Consider the following 26,499-nt stretch of genomic DNA (forward strand, 5'->3'; position numbering starts at 1 on the left):
ATTTTAATGAAAATTAAAAATTATTTTTAGGCTATCTGACACTGTTTCTGTGCTGAAATACACAAAGGAGATGGAAAATATGTGTCTCAGAAGTGGGGGAAGCAGTTCACTATTTCTAGATGTTTGGATTTGGGTGCATACATCTTCATTCTCAGTGCCATGTTTTGAAATGAGCAATCTGATGCTAGTAGAGAAATGCTATGGTATTAGCAGCAGATCCAGAAATCACTCGTCTTGTAGAGTGCACAGATCAAGAAGACGGCACTTACAAAAAAAGTTGTAATAACAATATTTGGAAAGGGAAAAAACTAAGAGCTGGGCTGCCTTTTTTTTTTTTTTTTTTTTTTTTTTTTTTTTTTTTTGTGAGGGAACTGTGGATAGAAGGCATCTACAGTAGCCTCACGGCACTCATTCGAGATTCCTGCAAAAGTAGCAGGATGTCAGGAAATTCTCCACAAGGGTTCATCATACACATTTAGATTGTTGGTGCAGCACACGTCTCAGATTCAACATGTCCCAGACATAGAACAGGGTGTGTATCAATAGATTGCTAGCACACACATGATTAAGCCAAGTATCTCCAACCCCCACAAAAGCATATTGGCAGTGGACTCATGGACTGGTTTCTTGCTAGTATGATATACCTCTTTAGTTTTATACTTCATTATTAGCAGATGATGAGAAAATAGTAGGGAAGCAATATATACATCTCATATCTATTCCGTTAAATGTTTTAATCATACTTCTTTTATTAAAATATGGTTTGAGACTCTAAAGCTAGATAATGCCCGAAAACGTAGGGCGCAAATCTCCCATACCTGAAAAGGATTATGTTATATACTCAGGAAAGACAAAGAAAGATATGAAGAAAGGATATTCTTCAGTTGCTTTCACAGCTGAGCACATCCTCACTATGAAATGAAATACACTGCAGAGATGCTTGAGTTAGCAAGGACATTCTAACTGCTAAGTGTCTCTCAGCACAGCACCAGGTTGACAGACTCTCCTGGCACTGCACCTGAGCTGGTAAATTGTATCCCTCAGCTAAACACACGGGGATTTTCACACAGGCAGAGCTATTGCAGTTCTATTTAGACCTGAGGCAGTTTATGTGCATCCAGCACGATATCTTGAATCCCACCACCACACTGCCTCTCAAAACATTTGTATGTGTATCCTATTGAATTGCTACCTATTATATTCCTTCCTTGGGTCAAAGAATAATCCACAGTCTATGCACTAGGATTAAGAAGGTTTTATCTCATTCCTGAAGAGACAAAACCAAAACCAAAACAAAACCCCAAAACCAGGAAGCTCTGCTGTCAGTCGTGAATAGGAACTTCAAAGCGTGTTAATAATCATTAAACCCTCACCTTACATAGAGCTAATGCAAGCTAGAGATGGTATCAACATTATACTCATTAACATATACATAAACTCTCTGCATGCTCTTCAGTACAAAAGTTGCCAAAATGTTTTACTGAAATATCTGAGAATACTTCCCACAATAAGTTACCTAATTTCACCCATAAATTCCTACATCATTCTAAAACATTTAGACTTTCTGAGTTGTTCTCTAAAGAACTCTGTTAAACAAAATAAATCTTTCTAGATGTTCAACAAACTTTTTAAAACAACTTCTGCACCAAGTGTGTTTCATTGCTTTTTAAAATGAATTCTAAGAAAATTTCCATAGTAATTATAAATTTTTGATCATCCTTTGAGCTTAAAAATCTCATAAAAGATGCAAACATATTATATCATTACACATTCCAGGTCATAGTATTATTTTATAATTTCTGTTTTGCATTCTTTTATATTGCTTTAGTTTCTAGGAAAAAAAAAAAAAAAATAAAGGATAATCTTAGTTCACAGTGTTATTCCCATGGTTCCCAACTTTGCCACTAACCATTGAATTGTACCATCATGTTGTTATTTCATATTTAACTTTTCAAATGATTAATTCTGGCAAACCACAACTTGCTTTCACTGTATTTGCTAGTCTTTATCATAAGTTAATTCTCAGCTCTATCTACTTATTAATCCTATCTTTATGTCCAGATGCATGTCAGAACACCTAGTGGCTTCATAATATTCCTAAAACCAAAACTATCAAAATCACATGAAAAACATATCACCTAAAAACATATGTCTGAAAACTGAATTTTGTAATTCTTTGCTTTTGCTTTCTGATTTTACTTGTAGTGGTTAGATTTCTTGTTTTCAAGGTTTTTAAATTAAAAATTGTGTGCTGATATACGAATCTGTGAGCTTCAGTTTCAAAAACATGACAACTAACGGCCCTGCTCAACCTAGAAACTTCTACCAATAACTAAACTTTTGCTAGAGAGTCCAGACACTGTGCCATCACTGAGGGAACTCCAGTACATACTCTGAACCCCTCTTGGCTGCTGCCATGTCAGCATCCAGCTCCATATCTTGTTCCTGATGAACAAGAGTGATGAGCATCAGCAGAATGGCTCAGTCTCTGGTGTTCTAATACTACCTAGATTTATCACACTAGACTAGGTTGAAGGGAGCACCGCTAGAAGGAAAATTAGTGAAATAATGTTTTTTATATTTTTAACAATACAGTACCAAAAAAACAAGTTCACAGATCAACAGTTTTAGAACTTAATTCAGACTTTCACCTTTTTCTATGTCTGTTTTTTCAGCTTTTTTTCCCTCAAATTTGAGAAACAACAGGTATAGAAATAATTTTGTTAATTACTGTATTTTAAATGAAGAAATTAAGCTTTCATAAAATTAAGAAGACAAATGTTAGAAATAACTCAATCTGTAAATATACTGGTTTAATGTTTTGACGGCCAATAGGTCAAATGAGATTGAAAAATTTATTAATAGCTGTTCATTGCAGAAGCAAAATATTTGAGATAGTCCCGTCTCAGTTTGGCAAAAGTTGTTGAGTTTATTTTTTTTTTAAAGATTTAAACAGGAAGTACACCCATTGAGATGAAATATCGCATTTACTTTTATGCCTGTCAGCTGCTGTGGCATAATTACATACACCCCATTGCATCATTTATAGCTCAAACACAAGTTGGAGTGTAAAAGAGATATCTGCAAAGAACTATTTCCTTTTATAAAATGTTATCTAAATTATACGTAAGGAACAGTTTTTCCTCCCTCACTGAAGAAACATGAATCTCATTCTCCTTTAATCAGCAGTTTCCTGCAGATATCTTATATTTAATCAATTTTAAATTGTTCTCTTTAGGCTTAAAAAAATGAATGCTTTTAAATTCAATACTCCATATAAGAAAGACTGGACATGTATATTGCTGTACATGATAAGAGTAAGGGTATTGTTTTTATACAGTCATAGGTTTAAGAAAAGTTAATATTGCTTAAAGTTAATAAAGTTAATAAAGTTAAAAGTTAATACTGCTTAATCCTTCAGTGGATTTTTTTTTCTTTACTTAAAACATGGGGCAAATTAATTTGAAAGAGCCTATGCAGGATGGACCTGTCCTTTATGCCTGCATCCTCACTTGAAAATATGGGAAAATTACAGCTACAACACAAAATGATTGTAGTTTGGACATAGAAGAAAAATTGATAATCATAACATTTCAAAATTTGGATCACCTATTACCTAGCTGTGTAATATTCACCTAATAAGTACCTACAAGGATAACTAAATCCGTGCAAGCCCTTCATTTTTATGTCAGTTTAATACTCCTTGACCTTGCAGGAAGAAGATTGTGTCTAATCTCTCCATCATTAGCAGGCATAAAATATTCTATGTTTCTATACAGATGGTGTCATTTCAGAGTGTAGATATTGTGCATAAGTGCCTTGAGTGTGGTGGTGAACAAGACCAAGAGCACTCTATCAAACCTTAGAGATCTGACAAAGGTGTCTGCAAAGTGGGAGAGTGGGAGATCTCTTAGTATACTAAATATGTTCTTGAGAGAAAGTTGACTAGGTACAAGCTCTGAAGTGGGAATACATCCGCTGTGTGAAAAATGAAAAAAAAAAAAAAAAAAAGAAAGAAATCTCTGCCCACAGACATTAGATCACTGACGGGAAAACTTTGCTGCAGATGTTGAAAAGAAGTGATGGGGAAGAGCTGGCTACTGTGACTAATGGCAAATATGAAAGAAAGGAGTAAGAATGTGCAGAGAGGGATAAAAAAAATGAGTGACAAGCAGAAGGGATTTCCAGTACAGTGGGGAAAAAAAAAAAAAAAGTATTCAAGGAAGACTGAGAGAGATCAAGGCAAAAAGTCATTTGAGACAAAGACTTCTTCTGAAAGCCAATACACTGTAAGGAGAAATTAATCCCTTCACTGAAACAATGGAGAGCATAGAAGGCTGTTCTCAGCATTTAAAAAGAAAATAAAGAAAAAAAAAAAAAGGTCTTTTGAGCAAAGGAAATATATTAATTGATACCCTAAAGGAAAAATTTCTCCACAGAAGATACATTTTCAAGTTAAAGATAGACAGAACACACCCATCCTGCTGGCCAACCGTCTATTGAGGCCAAAAACAGTAAAATGTGACAGTTTTTAAGTTCCAAGGAAAAGAGAAATGTTCTGAGGTCAGTCCAGCCCTCTGTCCATCACCGTACAAGGAAAACCAGATCTCTTTCTGACTGTGTGTCACTTTCTTGCCATACTCTCAACATACTCTTTCTGTGTTCTGGCTTGTTGCTTCTATTTTTGTCTGGAAAATTTCCATTCCCAAATCTCACTATCTTTTTTGATAATGTAAAAGTTGCTGTTGTGTTATTAACCACAACTATATTCAAATGGCCCAAGTCATTCACTACAGTAATGCAGAGAGGATCTTCCTACTCATTATGTCAAGCCATTGCAGTTGTGTTATTTAATTAGTCTATTAATAATAATAATAAAATGAATTGAATTGATTATTGTGCAGGAAAATCCATATGACTTTCCACTACGAAAACTAGGGGAATACAAGAAATGAAACTTCTACATAGAAGGTACAGAACTGACTGGAAGAAAAGATCTCCAAGAAAGGAAGAATCAATGAATCAATTATTATATCACAAAATGAAATGATTTAAGTGAAAAAATAGGCCCTTATATAACATTTCTAACATTAAAAAGCTATGGAAATATCCGTTTTTTTTTCTATTTCTTTCTGAAGCAAATGTGTAATTTAATAGAAATGAAAGGTACTATAATTAAGAAGAAGAAACCAAATGCACAAATATGAATGACAAATAATGTCATCAGACAATCAGAAAAAAAATAATAATGGAGATTTGGAGCAGCTCACAAACAAAACATTTCAACCATAAAGTGCTGATGCAAAAATATGCCAGTATCAGTGTGGAAGATATTAACAGGAGTGCTTCATGTTACACACAGTAATTGTTCCAGCCTACTCAAAGCTGATGAAGTCTTTAAGGAAAACCTAGATAAATTGGACATAGTCCTGAGGTAGAAGACAAACATGATAAAACATTTAGAACAGTTGACCTGTAGGAAAGCTTGAAGAAATTCTACTCTGCATCTTTGAAATAAAATAAAACTCAGGAGAAGCCAAATCTTCTGAAATATACAAGAGTAATACAGAAAGAAAAGATAAGAAGCTACTGCTCAAGGTAATAAAAACAAACAAACAAAATCTTTTTGAACTAAGGTTTTCATACATAATAACTAAACCCCTACTGCCTGGAAGGATGGTATAGCATTGGAATCAGCTATGTAAGGAAGCTGTGAAAGGTATATAAATGACAAGATAGGCATATGTCTATGGTGTAGCTGTACTTGATCCTTCTTTCAGTGCAGACTCCCTGCCAGACCAGTATTTCTGTTTATTCACAATGAATACAAAGGAACTCTTCATCTCAAACTAACATTTGCTAAGACCATCTACTTTGCCAACAGCAGTTAAGATGAGACTGCTTAGTGCACAGAGCAACCATTACTTAGTAAACATTTTTGCAATAACCAACCTTGTGCAAGACTTCACTGATTTAATTCTCAGATGTCATTGTTGCTTTAATAAGGGGATGAAAAGCAAATCTGCTTTCTGATTTTGGATAGGTTTGAACCTGCCATATCAGAGGATCATAGGATTATTACATTTAGAAATCATCTTGCATTGGCTTTTCAAATACTAGCTGCAAAGACTGGTGGCAGAAGCATGAGTTTGCTCACTCCAATTTATACACAGCATAGTCTCTGCACTAAAAATATGGGACTGCATAGTGAAAATCATCTGCTTCTAAGACTCTCAAAGAATCAAGCTATTATAGTGAAAGCCTGGGATGCTGGGATATTCAGTTTGCATTCTTTGAAAACATGATCCAGACATGATTAGACATCTTATGGCAAGACTCAGTCTTCACAGCTTCTTAGCTGCAAAACAGAGACAGTATTTCTATCTCCCTCCAAATAAGAAGTACTTTCCAGTCCCTGTCCTACTAAAAACTAAGAGTTTCATGAGTGAACTAGAGTAATGTTGAGAGGATAAAGACATATCAAAAAGACATAGATTTGGCACTTCATGATTTTTTTTCTGTGACAAGCTTTATATAAATAATTCTGAATCTATAGTATTTTTTTTTTCTCAACAATTATGTGCTTGAGTAAACACAATGGTCATCTTTAAAAATCAGATAATTGAGTGTATTTCTTATATGGCTCCAGCTATTGAGCAATCTTAGTTCCATAACTCATGGTGCTGACCACATGAAGAGCTAAAAATGGTGTGAGAAATTGTTTCCATCTCATGATTACGTTGTTTTAAAAAAGTCTCAAGTCACTGTATCATAAACAATTGCACAATGTTGAAAAAATATCAATCCAGACTTCAGTTCTATAGAAATATATCATTTTCCTAATCTAAGGATTTGTTGTGTCCCCCCTCCCCCCCAATGTCGAATCCTATATTAAGAAGGATGTTGTGCCCTAAATATGATTCTGTCTTGGAAAGGCTACTTGGTATTGTTTTATTTGTATGTCAAAGGGAGGACTGAAGTCTCAACAATTGTTAACCTCTCCCATGGTGTGCTAATAAAAGGTCAGAGGCCCACATGTGGCTTGCAGCCTGGGGAATTTCTCTCAATGTTCTGCCAGGGATGGGACCGCCCGAACAGATTCTCTCATAAGTTTTAAGCCATAAACTGCATCCAACTTGGCTCACTGTGCCAAAACTGGACCCAGGGGTATCCAAAGTCTTGGCTGATGGGAAAAAATGAGTGCTTCCTATGAAAGCCACAGCTGTTTTCCTGAGAGAGAGAGTGCACAGATGCTCAAGTATTTCTCTACTTTCCGTTTCTGACTACCTGTTCTGGCACCAGTTCCAAGAAAGGGGGAGGACAGAGGCAGGCATCCAGCTGCTTTCAGTAAGCCCTGGCAGCACAGGTACTGATTACCTAAACACTAAAAATGTTCAAAAAGCTTCTTTTCTTTTTTTTTTTTTTTTTTTTTTGTTTGTTTGTTTGGAGGGGAGGGGTGGGGAGGATTTCAAACTGTGAAATAGGTGAGAGCATGCACTAATGTTCCCATCTTCCCCTCTTGAGCAGAAATTTAGTGATCAGGATAAAGACCTTAATTATTAAAGCAGAGACTATTTAAGGAAAAAAAAAAAAGTGATGTATTTTGTTGAAAAGACATTACTTAGAAGTGGGTATTTTATATACATCTATAAATATATATATACAAAGGGAAATTCAAAGGTACATAGAAAATACATGTATCCTATGTATTTTCTAGAAAGATTAGTGTCCTCAGACTGTAGGCTGAATGCCATAATATAGATTTTATCTTGAACTGTAGGGTGATATTTATCTTGAGTGTAACTCTCTGAAGTCAAAAAAAATACATACGCAAAGTTAGATTTTGAAATGATTTTGCCCAGGATTGTATATAACATCACCTACCTCATAAATTCCATTGAAATCACATTACATAGTGATGTACATATAGTAACTGTTCAGTAATTATCCTTATTTTTTTTTTATATTTATTTTTTGTGCATACATATTGACGGTCAATGACTTTTTCATAGATATAGTAGGTCAAATGTCTATCCTTTTCTTCTGAACAGGTTGCAGATATGTTTTGTGGCCATTATAATGACTCCCTTCAACATTTTTCTCTAGTAGCACCTTTTGAAGTATTATATGTTTCTTAACTGGATAAATCTCCCAATTAAAGCTCAGCTAATTAATTTACATCAAATGGAGTAGTATATAGTTTTAGCTGATACGTAAAGAGCAGAACAGCACATAAATGTGTTCCTGGATTTAATGATTAGCCACTGCTCAGTGAATCAACAGAATCACTACCAGTTAAGCTTACAGTTCACCAGATCATTTGCTTTTAAGGACAGCTTTGTCATTCTCATGCACAGCTGCACCTGTTTTCTACCTGCAGCGCTCAGTGAGTGCCTGCTCCTTCTGTCACAATGTCTATGAAATGAAGAAACATCTGTCTGTCAACAGTGGAAACAAGCAGATGATCAAGGTTTTCTGTAAAAAGATGAAAAATTCTCTGGGAAAGAGCAGCTCTATAAAAGTGGTAATTCTTATCAGACAATCAAAAAGACATTCTTCCATAAGTCATCTGAATGATGTTTGCTTAAGGATTCACAGCAGGCTACTTGAACAGGTATGGACCAATCTTCCTAAGGGCTTTCCCTCTCCTTCTCATTATTCATCAACACTTTTTCATTTACATTCAGTCCCAACTTTTTTTTTTATGCTTTTGTTGACTTGATCACCACCCAGACAGCAGACACTTCAAGTCAGTCATCAAACTATGTTCTTGTACTAATGGCTAAACTGCTCTCTTAGCCAGTGCATTTCCCAGACACAGAAATAGCTTTGGTTTGACAATTCCTCCAAAGTATTCTTTAAGTGATTTTTCTGAGCTCTTACTTCAGACCAGAGGAGCTTTAAAGCTGATGAAGTCAAATCCAGCGTGGTAGATACACTATTTCTAAGCCATAAGGATAAGAAGTTAGATCCACTCTGAGTGGTGATCTCACAGCTCAGCCATGCAGGCTGTTGCTCCCCCCTTAGAGGTGGAAACCACTTGGCGAGATGGATCATGTACGAATTCTAGGAACAGAATAAGACTAAGTGTTTTCACCTGACCAAACTATGAGAAGTCAGTGAGTCTGAGCTGGTTAGAAAGTCACAAATTCAGTAAAAAAGTTACTGTACTTGAGCCACACATTGCCCAAAATTGTTCACATGGGGAAAGAGCTATGGGAATTTTGCTGCCTGTATCACTAACTTGAGTCTGCCCTGTCTCTCTTTCTCCCTTGCAACTCATTTATTGCACTTCCAAATGGATCAGTGTCTTTTTGTTTTCTTGTCCAAGCCTTTATAACACAGCATCTGTGTTGTAAAGCACTTAAAAGAGAGCGATAACCCTTTTTTTCTCCAAACTAAATGACGGTCTTCAAAATGTCGGGTGGTTTCACACAATATAAAGTGTCCCTGTGTGACAATAAGAATCAATGCCCTACTACCTATTTAAATAAGAATGTCATAATTTTCAGTTGTTTATTCAGGATCAAACAGGTTTTGTTAAAAGCTAACTAACGTAGGCAATAATATATGCTTATCTCTAGTTTTAGTTTAGTTATTTGCAATATTTTTGCTGTGCTAGCTTTTTCAATTATTTTGCTATCCTTCACCTAATAATGAATTGTTCCAATTTTTATTGAAAGTATCTTATTTTTTCTTTCAAGAACTGTCAGACTAAGTCTTTTGCAGTTACGCATATATCAGTCAAATCATACTTTCAGCAGCACTATAAAAACACAACACTACTTTTCTTTTTTGTTGAAAGCCAGCATACTGAATTACTGAATCATACAAAAAACGTGGAAAATAAATGTGTCATCATAAAAATCATTAAAGCAGGAGAATGAAAGGGGACAGGGTTATAGAAGCATAGACATATTTCTAACAAATTCATACATATGTGACATATGATCTAATCTTGCAACCTTTATTCACAAAAGTAATCTTACTGAAGTCTATAGGAGTACTCACATAAAAAAAAAAAAAAAAAAAAAAAAAAAAAAAAACAGGATTAACCCTGAAAGTCTGAAAGAAATCTACTTGTTTTTTTTCTGCTGTAAGAACAAATATTGCATCATAAAACAAATGATGTCCAGATGAGTAAAATAGCTTAGCAACAGGATAACCTTATAGAAGACTTACAGGCACATCCATAGTGATAACAGATAATAGGACCTGAAGAGAGACTATCAGAGACAATTTGGAGTATAGCATCTGAGTCTCCTCCCAGTTGTTAAAGATAGTATTGTCAGATCCCGCAGGAAGATTAGTCTGTATCTAAAGGGATTTACTACTGATATTATAATATCACCATCAGAGAGAATTGATTTTTGGAATAAAGGAGAAAATAAATCATTTAAAAAGTGACTTAAAAGCACTTCTAGCTGCCACTAGTAAGAGAAAATGAAATGAATGAGCTATGAATGAGATGAATATATGAATAAGCTTATTACAGGCTGCTGTATTATGTAAATGCATCCAGAAACAAAGAAGAACGTGAAGAACCAAACAAGTTTGGACACAGATGTTGTATTTTTGAATAAATAAACATGAGTTTTTCATTTGCTAAGCCCACACAATGATTTAATTTTAAACAGATAGGTTTGTTCTATCTGTAAGCTTTCCGTGGGACCATATTACAGGGCTGATTCTGATCTGGATCAACATGCTTAACTGTGCTCACCAGGCCATAAGCCATGGTGAAATAGTGGGCAAATGCAGCATAGGGTTGGCTCCCAGGGGATCTCTGCATCCACTCAGGGTGAGCTGGACCTGACATCTTCCACAGGCTGCTATGGAGGTGTGGCAAAGGCCACTTTGCAATGATATGCGTGTGTACAGTCTTCCAAAACAGTCCATGAAAGGCTTAATTGTAAAGTTCTTCTCCCTGACACATATATAACAAGGACCAGAAATAACTGCAAAATGGAAAATATATTTTTACTGTTTTTGTAATTTTGTCCAATGTTTTCTTAATCTTATGAATTCAAAGTCTGATGATTCCTCTGTGCATTTGTATTCATTACTGCAGTATGAGTAGCTGAAAAATATTAGATAAAGAAATAACTTTTATATATCTTTGACATATATGATTATGTTTTATTTTTTTGTTTTGTTTTTACTCTAGAATTGGTGAGAAAACTATGCAAACCATATCAGACCTATATTAATGATTTTATCTCCACAGTTCCACAATCCCTTTATGAAGCGTTTCACTGGGATATATTCATTTAAAGAACAAATCAAATATTCCAACCTGATGGTGTAAAAAACATAACCAGGGAGTTGTGCAGAAGGTGTGGTTGATTAAAAAGGAACCAAATGTGTAGTATGTCGAGTATCTGGAAGTGGGAAATAAGGATAAATGTAGAATTATCATTATTCTGTCAAAACATACTGAAGTTTACACATAGGATTGATCTGGCTGGAGCTTATTACAGACATGAGGAGTAGGGGACAATAATTTATTGATCCAAAAAATGTAACTATGGATTAGAGTCTGTTTTCTTCTTTTTGCATTGAAAAAATGCATTTGAAGCTGTTTGTTATGTTTGCAATGAAAAGTTAGCTATGTTTCTGTGAGGTATGTTTAGATTCATTTTCAGAAGAAATAATTTATTCAACAAATTTCAACTCTTCTGTTATACACAAATTTTATGGGACCAGAATGACCTCACAATAGATTTATTAATCAAAATTATTATTACCACCTTATTGTGGTGGTGTACTCCTCCTGCCCTGCTCCAACCTGACCTTTCACCCATACCCTTGCTTGGGGAATAACCATCGGTGGCAGCCGTGATAAATGCATATGGTTGTTATAGCAGAACTGGACTCAAGGTGGATTTGGGGAAGATAGATCCAAGGGCTAATGGTGCATGCACCAAACAAATATGGCTGATATACAAATATGATGTGATACTATTCAATCATCTTAGCCCATAAATAGAGGACAGCCCAGAGCCCACTGAGCTCTCCTGTACTGCAGCGGGCTTCATGACAGGATCTTACCCTTGAGCACGGACCCCTCTCAAGGTTACTTCTTGAGATCAAGAGATTCCTTACCTGAGGCAGATACTTGGTAAGTGACCAATAACTAGCTTGCTGAAACTTTGCAAGTAATTTGCTAAGCATGCTGAAACTTTGTAATCTTTGCTAAGTGATAAGATAAGGATTGATTTGATATAATCCTTTAGGCATAAACTGTTGAGTCTGGGATTGGGATGGGATGTGGTCACATCTAGATTCCTTGGAATTTGGATGGCAAAAGGGACTACTCCATTCTGAACCACATGACTCAATGTAAGGGGTCTTCCTGACACTTTCAATCTGAACCTGTCCTCTACTCAGTAAATAATTAAGTGACCTTGCCATCACAAATCTTGTTAATGCTGCTTTTACCATAAGAACTTTCTAAAATATCTGTCTTATTCATGATTAATCTTTGCTAAATCACTATTTTCTTCAATAAATATATTGCTGCTTCCCTTTTACAAGTGAAGTGCATAATTACTTTTGTGACACTTATGAATTCTTCTTTTCCTACAGATCAGTCCTGGTTTATTACAAATGGTTGATGTGTCTGCACCATATTATTAACTCTATTTTCTATTATATCTACGTTAAACATATGTCTAACCTTGTATGAAGATATCCTGTTGTATTCTAGCCGTCTACCATGTACAAGTTTGAAAAAGTGCTTGAAAATTTTTGGAAAGGCAGTCTCCAAGTAACCTCAAGGACTGCCTCTCGTCTCGAGTCCAGTTGAGAATATGTGGTGCATCAAGTCTAATACAACAACTTTTATAGCTAGTGACAACTAGGTAAAAGCATGCACAGGTTTAACAGTATCCAACCACCCTGATTCTCCAGCTGAAATAATCAGACATTTGCAGCTTTGTTGACTGGGAAAAATCTTTGGCATAAAGATATAACAAGACTTTAATTCCTATTTCTGAAGACATTGTAAACAGGTAATCCACTCTACTCTTATTGCTCTCTCACATAAAGCCTAGATGGGAGCAGCATCCTAGCATTGTCTGCATCTATGAGTTTATGTTTGTAGATATCCCATGTTAAGCTTACAAAAGTAGGAACAAAAAAACAGGCTCTTGGGACACATCACAAATAAACATATAAAGCCCAGTGAACACTTGCCTCGCCCAGTGAACACTTGCCTCATAGCAACATAGCAGCAATACAACTCTCATAACTTCATGCTTGCAGCTCTCCCAAAGAAAATGCTCCTTATTTTATAGCTCCATGGTTTTTGTTTTGTTCTTGTTGGTTGTTTTTTTACCTTTTTTTTTTTTTTTCACTGTTGTATTCACCATCTTGCTACTACACCACCAATAAAAATAAGCAGTAAAAAACTGCTGTTTTCAGCTCTCCCTTCTCCAATCATTTTATCTTGTCTCTCTCTCTTTAACCACAGCAGCCTGCCTCAATCTCTGCTGATACTCATGTACCAATGTTTGGTCTGGCATCCCACCTGCAGTAGGAACCACATGAATGGTTTTCTCATATAACAACCCATTCCCTCTCACACACCCAATTCCCATCCTGGACAGCATCCCATGAATACATAGATGGTAATAGCATATCAGAATAAATCATGGGGCAAAAGGTCAGAATGGATTTTAGCCTATGGAAATAGTATTAAAATTTATATACTCATAATGATCAGAGCCGACAGCTGGACTTTTCTTAGAGTACAAGAGCTCTCTATCCCCATTTGTAAGAAAACAAGCAGGGAAGGCAGAAAGCATGGCTGAGTCTGCTGGTCAAACTGATATGTAAGAAGAAAATGCACAGGCAGTGGAAGCAGGGACATGTGGCCTGGAAAGAGTACAGGGATGCTGTCTGGATGTGTACGGATGGGATCAGGAAAGCCAAGGCACAGATACAACTGAATTTGGCAAGAGATATGATGATTGACAAGAAAGGATTCTGTCGGTACACTGGCCAGAAAAGAAAGGCCAAGGAGTGTGTACCCCTTCTGATAAAGAAGAAAAGAGGACTGGTAACAGCAGACATAGAGAAGGCTGAGAAACTCAACAACTGCTTTGCCTCAGTCTTCACTTCCAGTCAGGCTTCCCATGGCTCTCATTTCCCTGAACCTATAGATGAGGGCTAGGGGAGCAAAGTCCGTCCCACTATAAGTGAAGAGCAGGTTCGAGTCCACTTGATGAAACTGAACAAATCTATGGGGCCTGATGACATGCATCCCAGGGTCCTGAGGGAACTGGCTGATGTAGCTGTCAAGCCACTCTCCATCATATTGGAAAAACTCTGGCAGTCAAGTGAAGTCCCTTGTGACTGGAAAAAGTGAAACATCACTCTTTTTTTTTTTTTTTTTTTTTTTTTTTTGAATGTAGAAAGGAAGATCTGGGAACTACAGACCAGTGAGCATCACCTCTGTGCCTGGAAAGGTCATGGAACATATCCTCCTGGAAACAAAGTTAAGTCACATGCAAGACAGGGACATGATATGAGACAGCCAGCACGGCTTCACCAAGGGGAAATCATGTGTGACCAGCCTGGTGCCCTTCTATGATGGAGTGACTGCATCAGTTGTCAAGGGAAGACTGTCCAATGTTATCTATCTGGACTTCTGCAAGGCCTTTGACGTGGTCCCACACAACATCCTTATCTCTAAATTAGACATGGATTTAAAGGGTGGACCATCTAGTGGATAAGGAATTGGCTGGATGGCCACATCCAGAGAGTTGCAGTCAATGGCTCTATGTCCAGGTGGAGGCCAGTGATGAGTGGTGTCTCTTAGGGGGGTCCATCCTGGGACCAGAACTGATATCTTTATCAATGAGATAGACAGTGGGATTAAGTGCACCCTCAGCAAACTTGCAGATGATGCCAAGCTGAGTGGTGCAGTAGATAAAACAGAGGGAAGGGATGCCATCCAAAGGGACCTGGACAAGCTTGAGAAGTGGTCTCACGTGAACTTAATGAGGTTCAATAAGTCCAAGTGCAAGGTGCTGCACCTGTGTCAGGGCAATCCCAGATATGAGTACAGACTGGGTGGATAACTTATTGAGAGCAGCCCTGCAGAGAAGTACTTGGGGGTTCTGGTGGATGAAAACCTTGAAAAGAGCCAGCAGTGCGCTTGCAGCCCAGAAGGCCAACTGCATCCTGGACTGCATCAACAGAAGAATGGCTAGTAGGTCAAGGGAGGGGATTGTGCGTCTCTACTCTGCCCTTGTGAGGCCTCAATTGGAGTGCTGTGTCCAGGCCTGGGAACCCCAGCACAATAAGGATGTGGATCTGTTAGAATGGGTCCAGAGGAGAACCACAAAGATGATCAGAGGGCTGGAGGATCTTTCCTATGAAGACAGGCTGAGTGATCTGGGGTTGTTCAGCCTGAAGAAAAGGTGGCTCTGGGGAGACCTGATTGCAGCCTTTCAGTACTTAAAAGGGGCTTATAAAAAAGATGGAAAGTGACTTTGTTACACTGACAGACAGGGGTAGAAAAAGGGGGAATTGTTTTAAATTAAAAGAGGAGAGATTTAGTTCAGAAAAATTCTTCACTCAGATGTAATGAGGCACTAGAACAGGTTGCCCAGTGAAGGTGTTGTGTCCCCATCCCTGGAGGTGTTCAAGGCCAGGCTGGATGAGGCCCAGGGCAATCTGATCTAGTGGGTGGCATGGGGTTTGGAACTAGGTGATCTTTAAGGTCACTTCCAACCCAAGCCATTCTAAGAATATTACTAAACTTCTTCCTAAGTGACGTGTTCTCTTTGAATATGGAAATTTCTTTATATTGGTATGTCATTAAAGACCTGGAGAAAAAATGACTAAACAGAACATTATAAATAAATATGCATACAATAGAAATACATTACATACATCAGTTCCACAATCTGAAACTCAAATTTACAGAAGTTACAGGGGATATGGGTATTAGAAACATATGGTTGGAAGAAGTTTCTGTATCGTCAATTTCAGTTCCCACAATGATAAGAAACCATATAAATAAATATTTTGTGTGGGCAAACGTATGGAACATAACACAAGCTAAAAATATTTCCCCAAATGCTTTGCTAAACTTTAATCTGTAATAAAATCACAAAATCTACAACCGTTATAGAACAAAAATATCAGGAAAGCCATTGTCACATACTAAGAAGCACACAGAGTGGAACTACAGATCCTCAAATTCCTGATTGTCAGAACCAGCTTTTACTCTTCATGCTCTGGCTAAAATCTAACAACACATTACAGAACAGAAATATATTTTCCACACAAGAATGTCTTAAGTGACTAATGTAGCTTTGGAATTTTCTGGGAGGAACATGTTATAAATTACATAGCATTATAGTAATTCACATCATTAATTTTTATATTTATTAATTCACATAAATTAATTAATTATCCCTCAGAGTATTTTTCTGGTTTCTGTAAATAATTGTGTGGCCTGCTAATCCATCACAAAAGATTTACCGTGTAGGTTTATTTGTGGAATGCTTAGCTGAAGCAGCAACTCGATATCATAGTGACAAATGCAGAAAAAACAATACCCTTCAAAAAAAGTGTGTGTTAGAAACATTTCCTTTAAGTTTTCTGTACAGATAAAATAGTAGTGCATAACAGAACTACAAGTAAAATAAAATAATAGCAATTTGCATAAACAGGTACAACATTTCAACAAAAAATGCATATAATAAACTTCAGGTATTAATCCTAAATCTTTTATCTTATGAGAAAAAAAAAAAATGATGCTAGTCATCTGAATGGTCAATTTAAAATGAGAAATTTGTTCCTTTCACATAAGAAAGGCTCGGGGAAACACACAGCCGTCCAGGTCTTGGGCTGCAGGGTGTGCCTGAGTCTTCTGTCGGTATCCGACAGCAGCGGCGAGGGGTATGCCTGTGGGAGGTGTGCCCAGGTTGAAGAGCTGCTCAGCCAGGTAGCGGAGCTTCGGGAGGAGGTGAGCAGGCTCAGAAGCATCAGAGAGTCAGAGAGGGAAATGGACTGGTGGAGGTGCTCTGCCCTCTCTCAGACAGACTCAAGCCTGCCATAGCACAAATGTCTCCTGCTACGCAGAAGACAAAAGTTTCCTCATCCCGCCAGGCAGCAGGAGGGGACCTAAGCCAAGGGGGGGAATGGAGGCAGGTTCCTGTTCGGGGGGGTAGGCGAGCCCTGTCCCTGCCCACCTCACCTTCCCATCTACCCTTATATAACAGGTACGAAGCTCTAGAACATGACAACCAGAACAACGAAGCAGGCGAAAGCCCATCCCGGTTGGTGAGGATGCCTAAGGCAAGGTCCCCTACCCCCCACATTGCTACATCAGCTCTCAAAAAAGAAAGAAGGGTTATTGTCATGGGGGACTCCCTTTTGAATGGGACAGAGGGCCCAATATGCTGACCGTACTCTACCCACAGGGAAGTCTGTTGCCTCCCTGGGGCTCGGGTGAGAGACTTCGCTAGGAAAGTCAAGCGCCTGGTACAGCCCACCGACTGCTACCCGCTACTGGTCTTTCAGGCTGGTAATGACGAGGTAGCAACAAGAAGTCCGAGAGCGATCAAAAGGGACTTTAGGGCTTTGGGGCGACTACTTAAAGGATCAGGGGCACAGGTTGTGTTTGCCTCTGTCCTTCCGATAGGAGGTGTCGAAGTTGACAAGCATGAAGTGGTTGAGTTTAGAATTTATGGTGACAGAAGGAAAACTGCCACCAAAACTTCAGCCCTGGATGTGGGGAAAGCAGACTTCAGGCTGCTCAGGGAATTAGTCAGCAAGGTCCCCTGGGAAACTGCTTTTGAAGGCATTGGTGTCCATCAGTGCTGGTCCATCTTTAAGCACTGCCTCCTAAAAGCTCAAGATCAGGTGATTCCAAAATATCAGAAGTCAGGCAAGCGGGGCAGAAGGCCGGCCTGGCTGACCAGGGATCTTCTACTGGAGCTAAGATGAAAAAAGAAAGTGTACGGCTGCTGGAAGGAGGGTCAGGCGACGATGAAGGAATATAGGGATGCTGTTCATGTTTGTAGGGAGAAAATTCATGTGGCCAAAGCCCAACTAGAGTTGAAGCTGGCCATGTCTGTGGGAGACAATAAAAAAGTTTTTTTTAGATATGTGAACGGAAAAAGGAGAACCAAAGAAAACATAGGTCCGCTACTAGATGGGGAGGGTCTCCTCACAGACTATGACATAGGCAAAGCAGAGACATTTAATGCCTTCTTCGCCTCTGTCTTCAACGCTGATGATGGGCTTCGGGACCCAGGGTACCCTGAGCTGGAGGACCATGACGGTGGGAATGACAAACTCCAAACCGACCCTGAACGTGCGCGGGATTTGCTGCTCCACCTGGATCCATACAAGTCCACGGGTCCGGATGGGATTCATCCCAGGGTGCTTAAAGAGCTGGCAGACGCCATCGCAGGACCTCTCTCAATTATTTTTCAATGATCTTGGGAATCTGGTGAGGTCCCATTCGACTGGAAGCTGGCAAATGTTGTGCCAATTTTCAACAAGGGTAAGAAAGAAGACCCTAGCAACTACAGGCCTGTCAGTCTCACGTCAGTGCCTGGTAAAATTAGGGAGAGGATGATCCTTGAAGTTATTGAAGCACACCTGGGGGACAATGTAGTCATTGGTCCCAGCCAACATGGGTTCATGAGGGGTAGGTCCTGCCTAACAAATTTGATTTCCTTTTATGATAAGATCACCCATCTAGTCAATCAAAGGAAACCAGCTGATGTGATCTTTTTGGACTTCAGCAAAGCTTTTAACATGGTTTCCCGTAGGATCCTACTGGACAAAATGTCCAGCATACAGCCAAACAAAAACATCATACGATGGGTGAGCAATTGGCTGACGGGCAGGGCTCAAAGGGTTGTGGTAAATGGGGCCACATCTGGCTGGCGGATGGTCACTAGTGGGGTCCCTCAAGGCTCCATTTTAGGGCCAGTCCTCTTCAATGTCTTTATAAATGATTTGGATGTAGGACTAGAAGGTGTTCTGAGCAAATTTGCCGACAACACTAAACTTGGAGGAGTTGTGGACTCGGATGAGGGTGGAAAGGCCTTGCAGAGAGATCTGGACCGATTGGAGAGCTGGGCGATCACCAACCACATGAAGTTTAACAAAAGCAAGTGCCGGGTCCTGCACCTGGGACGGGGCAACCCTGGCTATACGTACAGACTGGGCGATGAGACGCTGTAGAGCAGCCCTGCAGAGAGGGATCTGGGGGTTGTGGTTGACAGAAAGTTGAATATGAGCCAGCAGTGTGCCCTGGCAGCCAGGAGGGCCAACCGTATCCTGGGGTGCATCAAGCACAGCATTGCTAGTCGGTCGAGGGAAGTGATTGTCCCGCTCTACTCTGCGCTGGTGCGGCCTCACCTCGAGTACTGCGTGCAGTTCTGGGCACCACAGTACAAAAAGGACATTAAACTGTTGGAGAGTGTCCAGAGGAGGGCGACGAAGATGGTGAAGGGTCCAAAGGGGAAGACATATGGCGAGCGGCTGAGGTCACTGGGCCTTTTCAGCCTGGAAAAGAGGAGGCTGAGGGGGGACCTCATCACAGTCTACAACTTCCTCGCGAGGCGGAGTGGAGGGGCAGATGACCTATTCTCCATTATCATCAGTGATAGGACCCGTGGGAACGGTGTGAAGCTGAGGCAGGGGAAGTTTAGGCTGGACATCAGGAAGAGCTTCTTCACCGAGAGGGTGTTCGCACACTGGAACGGGCTCCCCAGTGAAGTAGTCACTGCACCAAGCCTGTCTGAATTTAAGAAGAGATTGGACTGTGCACTTAGTCACATGGTCTAAACTTTTGGGCAGACCTGTGCGGTGCCAGGAGTTGGACTTGATGATCCTTATGGGTCCCTTCCAACTCGGGACATTCTATGATAAGAAAACAGTATTGCGGTTCAAACTGATGACGGATCAGGTTGAAAAAAAAATGTTTAGAAAATCAGATATCATTTCATGAAACTGCAGAGGACTTTCTTTTCTAAAAAAAAGAAAAAAAATGTTTACAGATAGCTTAAAATAGGTGCATCTGGTAATGAAGTCCTTTTGGGAAGGTTAAATTCCGTTTACGGTTCCTTTCCCTGAGAAATCAATCTTGCCTGCTTGGCATTTTATAGAGTGGGTACTGTATTTTGTAAAGTACGTGAGAGTGGCATGCTGCAAAAGGTGATCACCTTTTCACATAATCACATAAACTAATCACTATTTAAGTCAGTTCCTGCAGGCTGGCACTTGAAGCTTGTTTTCATTTTGGGTTGCAGTTGAAACCTCTCTGTAACAAGTATAGAGAAAAATCTTATTTAAGTCTTTCCTGAATCTTAGGTTGGAAATCCTGGTATTCTACTGTTAAGAGTTTAGTTTTGGTTTAATGGTGAGCAACAGTTTATGAGTGAGGATATGGAAAATCTTGCCACTAGTCAGACTTTTTAGATACCTAACTAATCATTTGTGAAATGTAAGCACAGTGAAATTAATTGTCTGGAAATCTCATCTGAACATATTAGCTGCTTTTTATTTCCAGATGGTTAAAACTGTTAAATCATTTAGAATTTGCATCTTCATCTCATTTGTCTATATGTACATAAACATGTGTATCTTGTATGTAGATGTTACTATACACATATCTTTAGCTTTGTAAAATCGATACAAATGATGTAAAATCATAATAGCAATGTTTTGCATGAATTCCACATGGGATAAATGGCAACAAATACACACAACTGTGGAGAATTAAGCACCAATAATGAAAAATAAACAGTGATTAATTTTAGTGGTTTCAACTGTAATTATTTTATTTTTTTTAAATAAAAATCTTACCTTCTAATCTTAGCTATGAACTAAATAATGATGTTAATGGGATTGCATAAATCAAATTTATCCCTCATTTTATTCCCAATTCTCATTTACATGAACTCGGAAGTCCTGCCAGAATGACGAACATTTTATATTAAACACAATCAAAATGACCACTTTGGTAATGTAAACTTTCAAATGTTCTCAGTTCTGTATTTTTAAACATGCTCTGACCTGTTAGTTTGTCTGCATTGCCACCTGGAGGACCTCATGGCAAAATCAGGTCGATTTCCTTGGGTGAGATTCTGTGTTAAGGCTCTGGGAGTTCAAGCAGTCTCATACTGCAGAAGGAGACCCCCTCTGGTTCCCTGCTGCTCCTGGCTGAGGGAGAACTGAAACACTCCAAAGAGAGCCTTGAACATGTCTAGCTAGCCACGCTGGTTAGCGGTAAACCATGTAGACAGGAGATATCCTTCTCACTTCCCCTCCACTCTGCACTCTTTTCTTGTACTTGTTGGATTACTAATTGTTATATTACTATACACATTAGTATTTATATTATGTTAGTTGTCTTAATTATATAGGTCTGATAGTAGTTTGCAGTTAGCTACAATTTATGCATGTGTGATAAACTGAGAAAAAGAGGACATAGATCCTTGAAAGCTGCTGAAAGTAAAAACGAGAAGTTAAGGTCTCTAGTCCAGCTGGAACTACCTAACATAATGAAAATTAACTAGAAAAATTCAGTCAAGAAATTGGTTCTCTGGAAAAAAAATAAAAATAAAAATGAGAAAAACAAACAAACAAAAACCACAACACAACCTGAGGGAGATCGACAAATGGTTGCCTTTTGAAACTGGTGCTTAGTCTGAGGCCTTAGACTTACATAACAACCTAGAACAAGTGAGCACACTATCTGAGAGCATCAGTGATTTGAAGAATTTTGCATCTCTAGGTAAAATGAAACTTCAAAAACAGGCTGCAGAACACACTCAGGTAAGATGTCATATTTGAGAAGGAAAATAAGATTATGCTACTTTGAATGACTGTAAAGCCAAATCCTACATAAAGCTAAAGCAAAATGTTTACTCAAAAGTAATGCAAATAGAAGGACTTCACAGAAAGTTAGAGAATAATATGTGATAACAAGAGACAAACTTTTTTCTTTTTTTTTTTTTTTTCTTCACCAAAACTGCCATATTTGCAAAAAGCAAAGCATTTCAGAAAAGCCTTTTTCTATATGTCCCCTGAAAGAACGTAATACTCCGGACATATTTTGGTTGAACAAGCTTAGCTGGTCAAGATAGGTGTGATTCAGGGCAGACCAGTCACCCCACAGATCCAAGCCATGCTGTATTTGTGAAAGGAGTAGATGCTACCCAACACTCTGAGACAAGGCTGCTGCAATAGGGAAGAAAGTGTTTCAGAAGGAGGAGGAGGATCAGTACAAGTGAAGAATTCTCCATCAGAATTCTCCAGGAGATAACTACAACTAGTGGTGGAGTTGTAGTCACTGAAACCAGTTGCCCAGAGAGGCTGTGGAGTATCTTTCTCTGAAGATACTCAAAACCTGCCTGGATGCCATCCTGCACAATGTGCTCTAGGTGATCCTGCTCGGCAGGGGAGTTGGACTAGATGATCTTCAGAGGTCCAACCTCCACAATTCTGTGATTTTGAGTATTACTGTGAATAAAGAAAACTCTTATTAACCTTAAGCTGGACACTTGTACATAGTGTGATACCAGACGTCTGGAAGGAAAAAATTAGTCTTATTGAACATGGATTTAGACCTCATGCTATATACTGTGGGTGACTGTGAACTAGATGAAACAGAGAGCAAAATCTTGGAAAGTCAGAACAGAAGTCTTCAGCAGAAAACAGACAACCTGTTATAAGTAGGAAAACATGTCATACCCTAGGTAGCATTGAAAATTTCAGAAGAATAATTGGGAGAAAGGAAGTGAGACAGGAGGTGAGACAGGAAAAATCATGAAGGTATTAAAATAACAAGAAGGCTTTATCTCCAAAATGTGGAGAGACAAAAGAAATTACTAGCAGAGTGTTACTATGGAAGTTACCTCTTCTGCAAGAGGGCATTGTTTTGGCTGTCTTTCATAGTGTCTGTGCATGAAGAACCTCCCTGTGGCCTGGTGAGAGGCCTGTAAGGACACTTTCTGTTGCTCTTAACCAGAGTGGAGTATCTTTGGTTCTTGATCCTACCTCTTTTCCAAAACTAACAGGGACAGATACTGTTACTATGGCCAAAACCTGGTACCTGCATTGGAGTGCATAGGTTACATCTACACCAGTTCTCTTGGGAGACAAAGCACTAGTTGGAAGTGAGTGCTGCCAAGCTCCTCATGTTTCCACTATGTTTAAGTAACAGAGAATTAATTTCGATGTAAAAGTTTGTATCAAATACTTAGCTAATTAATTGCCAGTGTAAGCATACCATTCCTTTGTAGCAAAGACTCAGATTGATGGATGTGGAAGAAATTCTTGTCAAATATTCTATAGTCTTAAAGGACGATGGATGCAATATAAAACATGAAGAATATAAAATAAGAAAACCTCCATGCTCTGACAGAAAAAAAAAAAAGAAAAAAAAAGAATTCAGACGATGGAGGTGAACAGGAGAGATGTAGCACAGAATAAAGATTACAGCCTCCATGAAACAGTATGAGACAAACCAAGTTTAGCATTCTTTAGTTTGCTGTAACTACTAATCTGGTTTAGTATTATGCTGGATCCTCCTTATATTTCTTCTACAGATTTCTACACAGGAAATTAAAGTCTGTACTTACTGTATGTCTTTTTCTTAACCGTAACTGTCAGGGTTCTGTTAAATTCTCTTTCTTTAGCAAAAGAGTGATAAAAAATAACAAATCAATAAGCTGTTTGAGACAGATGTGGTGAAGGATTGATTTGGAGGCCAGAGATTGTTACCTACTGACAGGAACAACCTTTTTTTTTTTTTTTTTTTTTTTTTAAGTAGCGTACAGTAAGGGGACAGAGAAGCGCAGTTGGGAGGATCCCTGAGAAAAGCTTATACACTGGCTAGAGAGAGAGGAGACAATAATGGGGAGGGGGAAAAAAGGAAGAAAAGGAAAACGGAAAGCAGATAGAAGAGAGGTTACATGGGATGAACAACAAATAAAAAGACAAATAGATAAAAGGAAGGAAAATTAAGAAAAGAAGAAATAATAATGGAGAAATAAAATAGAAAATGGAAGATGATGAGAGAACTAAAAAAAAAAGTAATGGTTCATTCTAAAGGTGTGCATCCATTGAACAATAAGTAGATTAAAATGAAAAAAAATAGAGAGACTATCTTTATGTAGTGTGCATATATTTCTGCTGGTACCCTTCCAGAATAAGGGGTTTACTGGTGTTTAATAAGGCACAGGTGTATCATGCGGCTATGCGATCACCCAGCAGCAGATGTAGTCATTATTAGTGCTGTCCTGCTGCCTGCATATGGGTTACCGCAGGGTGCTCTAACCTGTTTTTTTTGTTTGTTTGTTTGTTTTTGCAAGGGCAGCAGTTTGTCTGCCATTTCATAAAACAAATTTCATTTGCTAGAAAAAGGGTTAAATTTAATGCAGTTAGACAGCTGAGCAGCTGCTTTCATGATTTAAATAAAAACAAGCTGAAATCCTTGCTGTCAGCTCAGTGATATATGACTCGTAATGGGATGTTTCCAACCTTTTCTTCCATATGGTCGCCTACGTTAGGTAATACACACAGCCTACAGTGCAACCAGCTTCCCAGAAAACATCTGGGGCCCATTCCTGCTCTGTTAGCTTCAGTGTTGCCTCCCACAAACACAGATGATTCATAGGACAACATCCCTTTGGTTAAGGATCAAATTAGGACGTTTCATTGATAATTTTATCATGTGTCCCAACTGGAGTTATGGGAAAATGGAACTCATTCAAAAAAAAGAGTTTCTCCACACATATCTTCACTCTCCTATCTGTAGTTGATAAAGTTAAGATTTCAGAAACAGGTTTTAATCACTGTTTAGGAAGAGGGGAAGGAAAAAAAAAAAGGACTAGCCTATCTCCTGTGAGGAATGCATTTCCGTTTGATTTCATCTTCTCTCTTGCCTAATTTTAGAGCATTCTCCCCTCCCCCTTAAAAATGTGTTTGCTGACAGGAAAATCATAACATAATACTTTTTTTTTCTGGAAGCTGAAATCAAAACCAATTTCTTTTATTGATAAGAGATTAGGATCTGCTGTAAGAAAATTATTTCATGTGTTAAAAAATATAATGGAATAAAGAGAAAATGGACAGCCTGCCCTGGAACTCATGCAGTGATACAGGTTTACTGCTAGAGGTCCTGTTAAGAAAAGACAAAACTGGCAAATATCAACCTACAACTTCTCTGGATTAAGTCCTCCAGATATTCATTCAGTAAACTGTTTAATTATCTGTTTTTGAGAATTAATGCCTTGGTTGGTATCTATTAGTTTAGTTTTTGTGGTCATACTTTTGAACATAAATGACTGATGATGCTGGTATTTATGCAGTAATTCATTGATTTGCACAGATGGTTGCCCACACCAATCAGTGGTCTTGTGTGAACATCTTTAAATCATATTTTCCAAAACAGTTCAAATTCAATATGAGTTGCTTTGGTGTGATGCATCACCCCATTATTATGAATTACAACAACATTAAAAAAAAAAAGGCAAACCAAAAAATAAACAACAAGAAAAAACAACACAACTGAGGCATGACACTTTCTGTCTAATCAGATTTCAAAATGTTATTTTTCCTCTCAGAATTTTAGTGAGTGACATAATGCACATAAGAAGGATAATTTAATTAGTTGATTATTATTAAATAATAAGACAGCAGCTTGCAAACGCATAGCTAGCTTCATTTAATATTGAAGCTTAATACTATTGTTTCAGATAAGTCAAAATGATATAAAAATGCCCAACAAAAATGAAGAACTTCTCAGAATGACTCTTTTTTTTTTTTTTTTTCTTTTCTTTAGCACATTTATATTCTGCCTGGGTACTAATATACCATTAAAATGTTTAAAAGAAAGGATCAGATTTTTGTCCACTCCTTATCCCAGAGATAAAATAACATAAAGCATAAAATGACAATATTTTCCCAGGGACAGAATCACACAAACACAGTCCTACATTGTGTTTCAAGAATCACACAGCTACTTTAGGATAGTACCGGGCCACTGACATATATATCAGGACAATCTGCTAGCACTGTGGAGATGCTGGGTCATGATCCTGCCCATAAGGAAACAAGAGACTGACTACTATAAGGCAGAGTGGATGTAACTAGAGACAGGCCTCCGTAACCTGAGCCTTTCAAGACTTTCTAAATCATGCTGGGGCTGGCGATGCTGGTGCCGGTGCAGACCAGAGTCAGTGCTAACAAAGACTTACAGCTGCCCGTGTCCCAGCTGCCAGTTCCATGATGTGCTCAAAGGATATGCAGCACACATTCTCACCCAGTGTGTAACTAGGATTTACAGAAAGAAAAATCAAGGGCTGCCTTTGTTTCAGAAAGTCTGGTTGCATTTTTTGTGCAAAGAGCTGCTGGTGCTTTTGTTTTACTGACACTTAGAAATTGCTGAACAGTTCAAATTGTGATTGGTTGTGCTATAAAATCTGCCATCTGACACCACGGGATGTTCTGGAG

The 26,499-nt window shown here is 38.4% G+C and overlaps 1 protein-coding gene and 1 long non-coding RNA gene across 4 annotated transcripts in view; one reads left to right on the forward strand and one right to left on the reverse strand.

Annotated features, from left to right (window-relative positions):
• Positions 1 to 26,499, reverse strand: part of AGMO (alkylglycerol monooxygenase) — a 196,893-nt gene that overhangs the window by 5,849 nt on the left and 164,545 nt on the right. Inside the window, exon 13 of one of the 2 annotated variants that reach the window (XM_040548951.1) lies at positions 8,375 to 8,475. The exons of the other annotated variant lie outside the window; for it this stretch is intronic. Coding sequence (XP_040404885.1) covers positions 8,416 to 8,475 — 60 coding nt within the window. The 3' untranslated portion in view covers positions 8,375 to 8,415. The remainder of the gene's footprint in view (positions 1 to 8,374; positions 8,476 to 26,499) is intronic. 2 annotated transcript variants of the gene reach the window in all.
• On the forward strand, positions 7,231 to 14,741 carry LOC121065839. Of its 2 annotated transcripts, XR_005817349.1 has the most exons (5): positions 7,231 to 7,366; positions 8,381 to 8,614; positions 11,228 to 11,336; positions 11,979 to 13,013; positions 14,418 to 14,741. It is a non-coding gene; the product is annotated as an uncharacterized LOC121065839 (long non-coding RNA). The 2 variants fall into 2 exon arrangements; XR_005817348.1 differs by having other exon boundaries at positions 11,228 to 13,013.

The sequence above is a fragment of the Cygnus olor genome, chromosome 2 (genome assembly GCF_009769625.2).
Source record: "Cygnus olor isolate bCygOlo1 chromosome 2, bCygOlo1.pri.v2, whole genome shotgun sequence".
NCBI classification, from domain to species: domain Eukaryota; kingdom Metazoa; phylum Chordata; class Aves; order Anseriformes; family Anatidae; genus Cygnus; species Cygnus olor.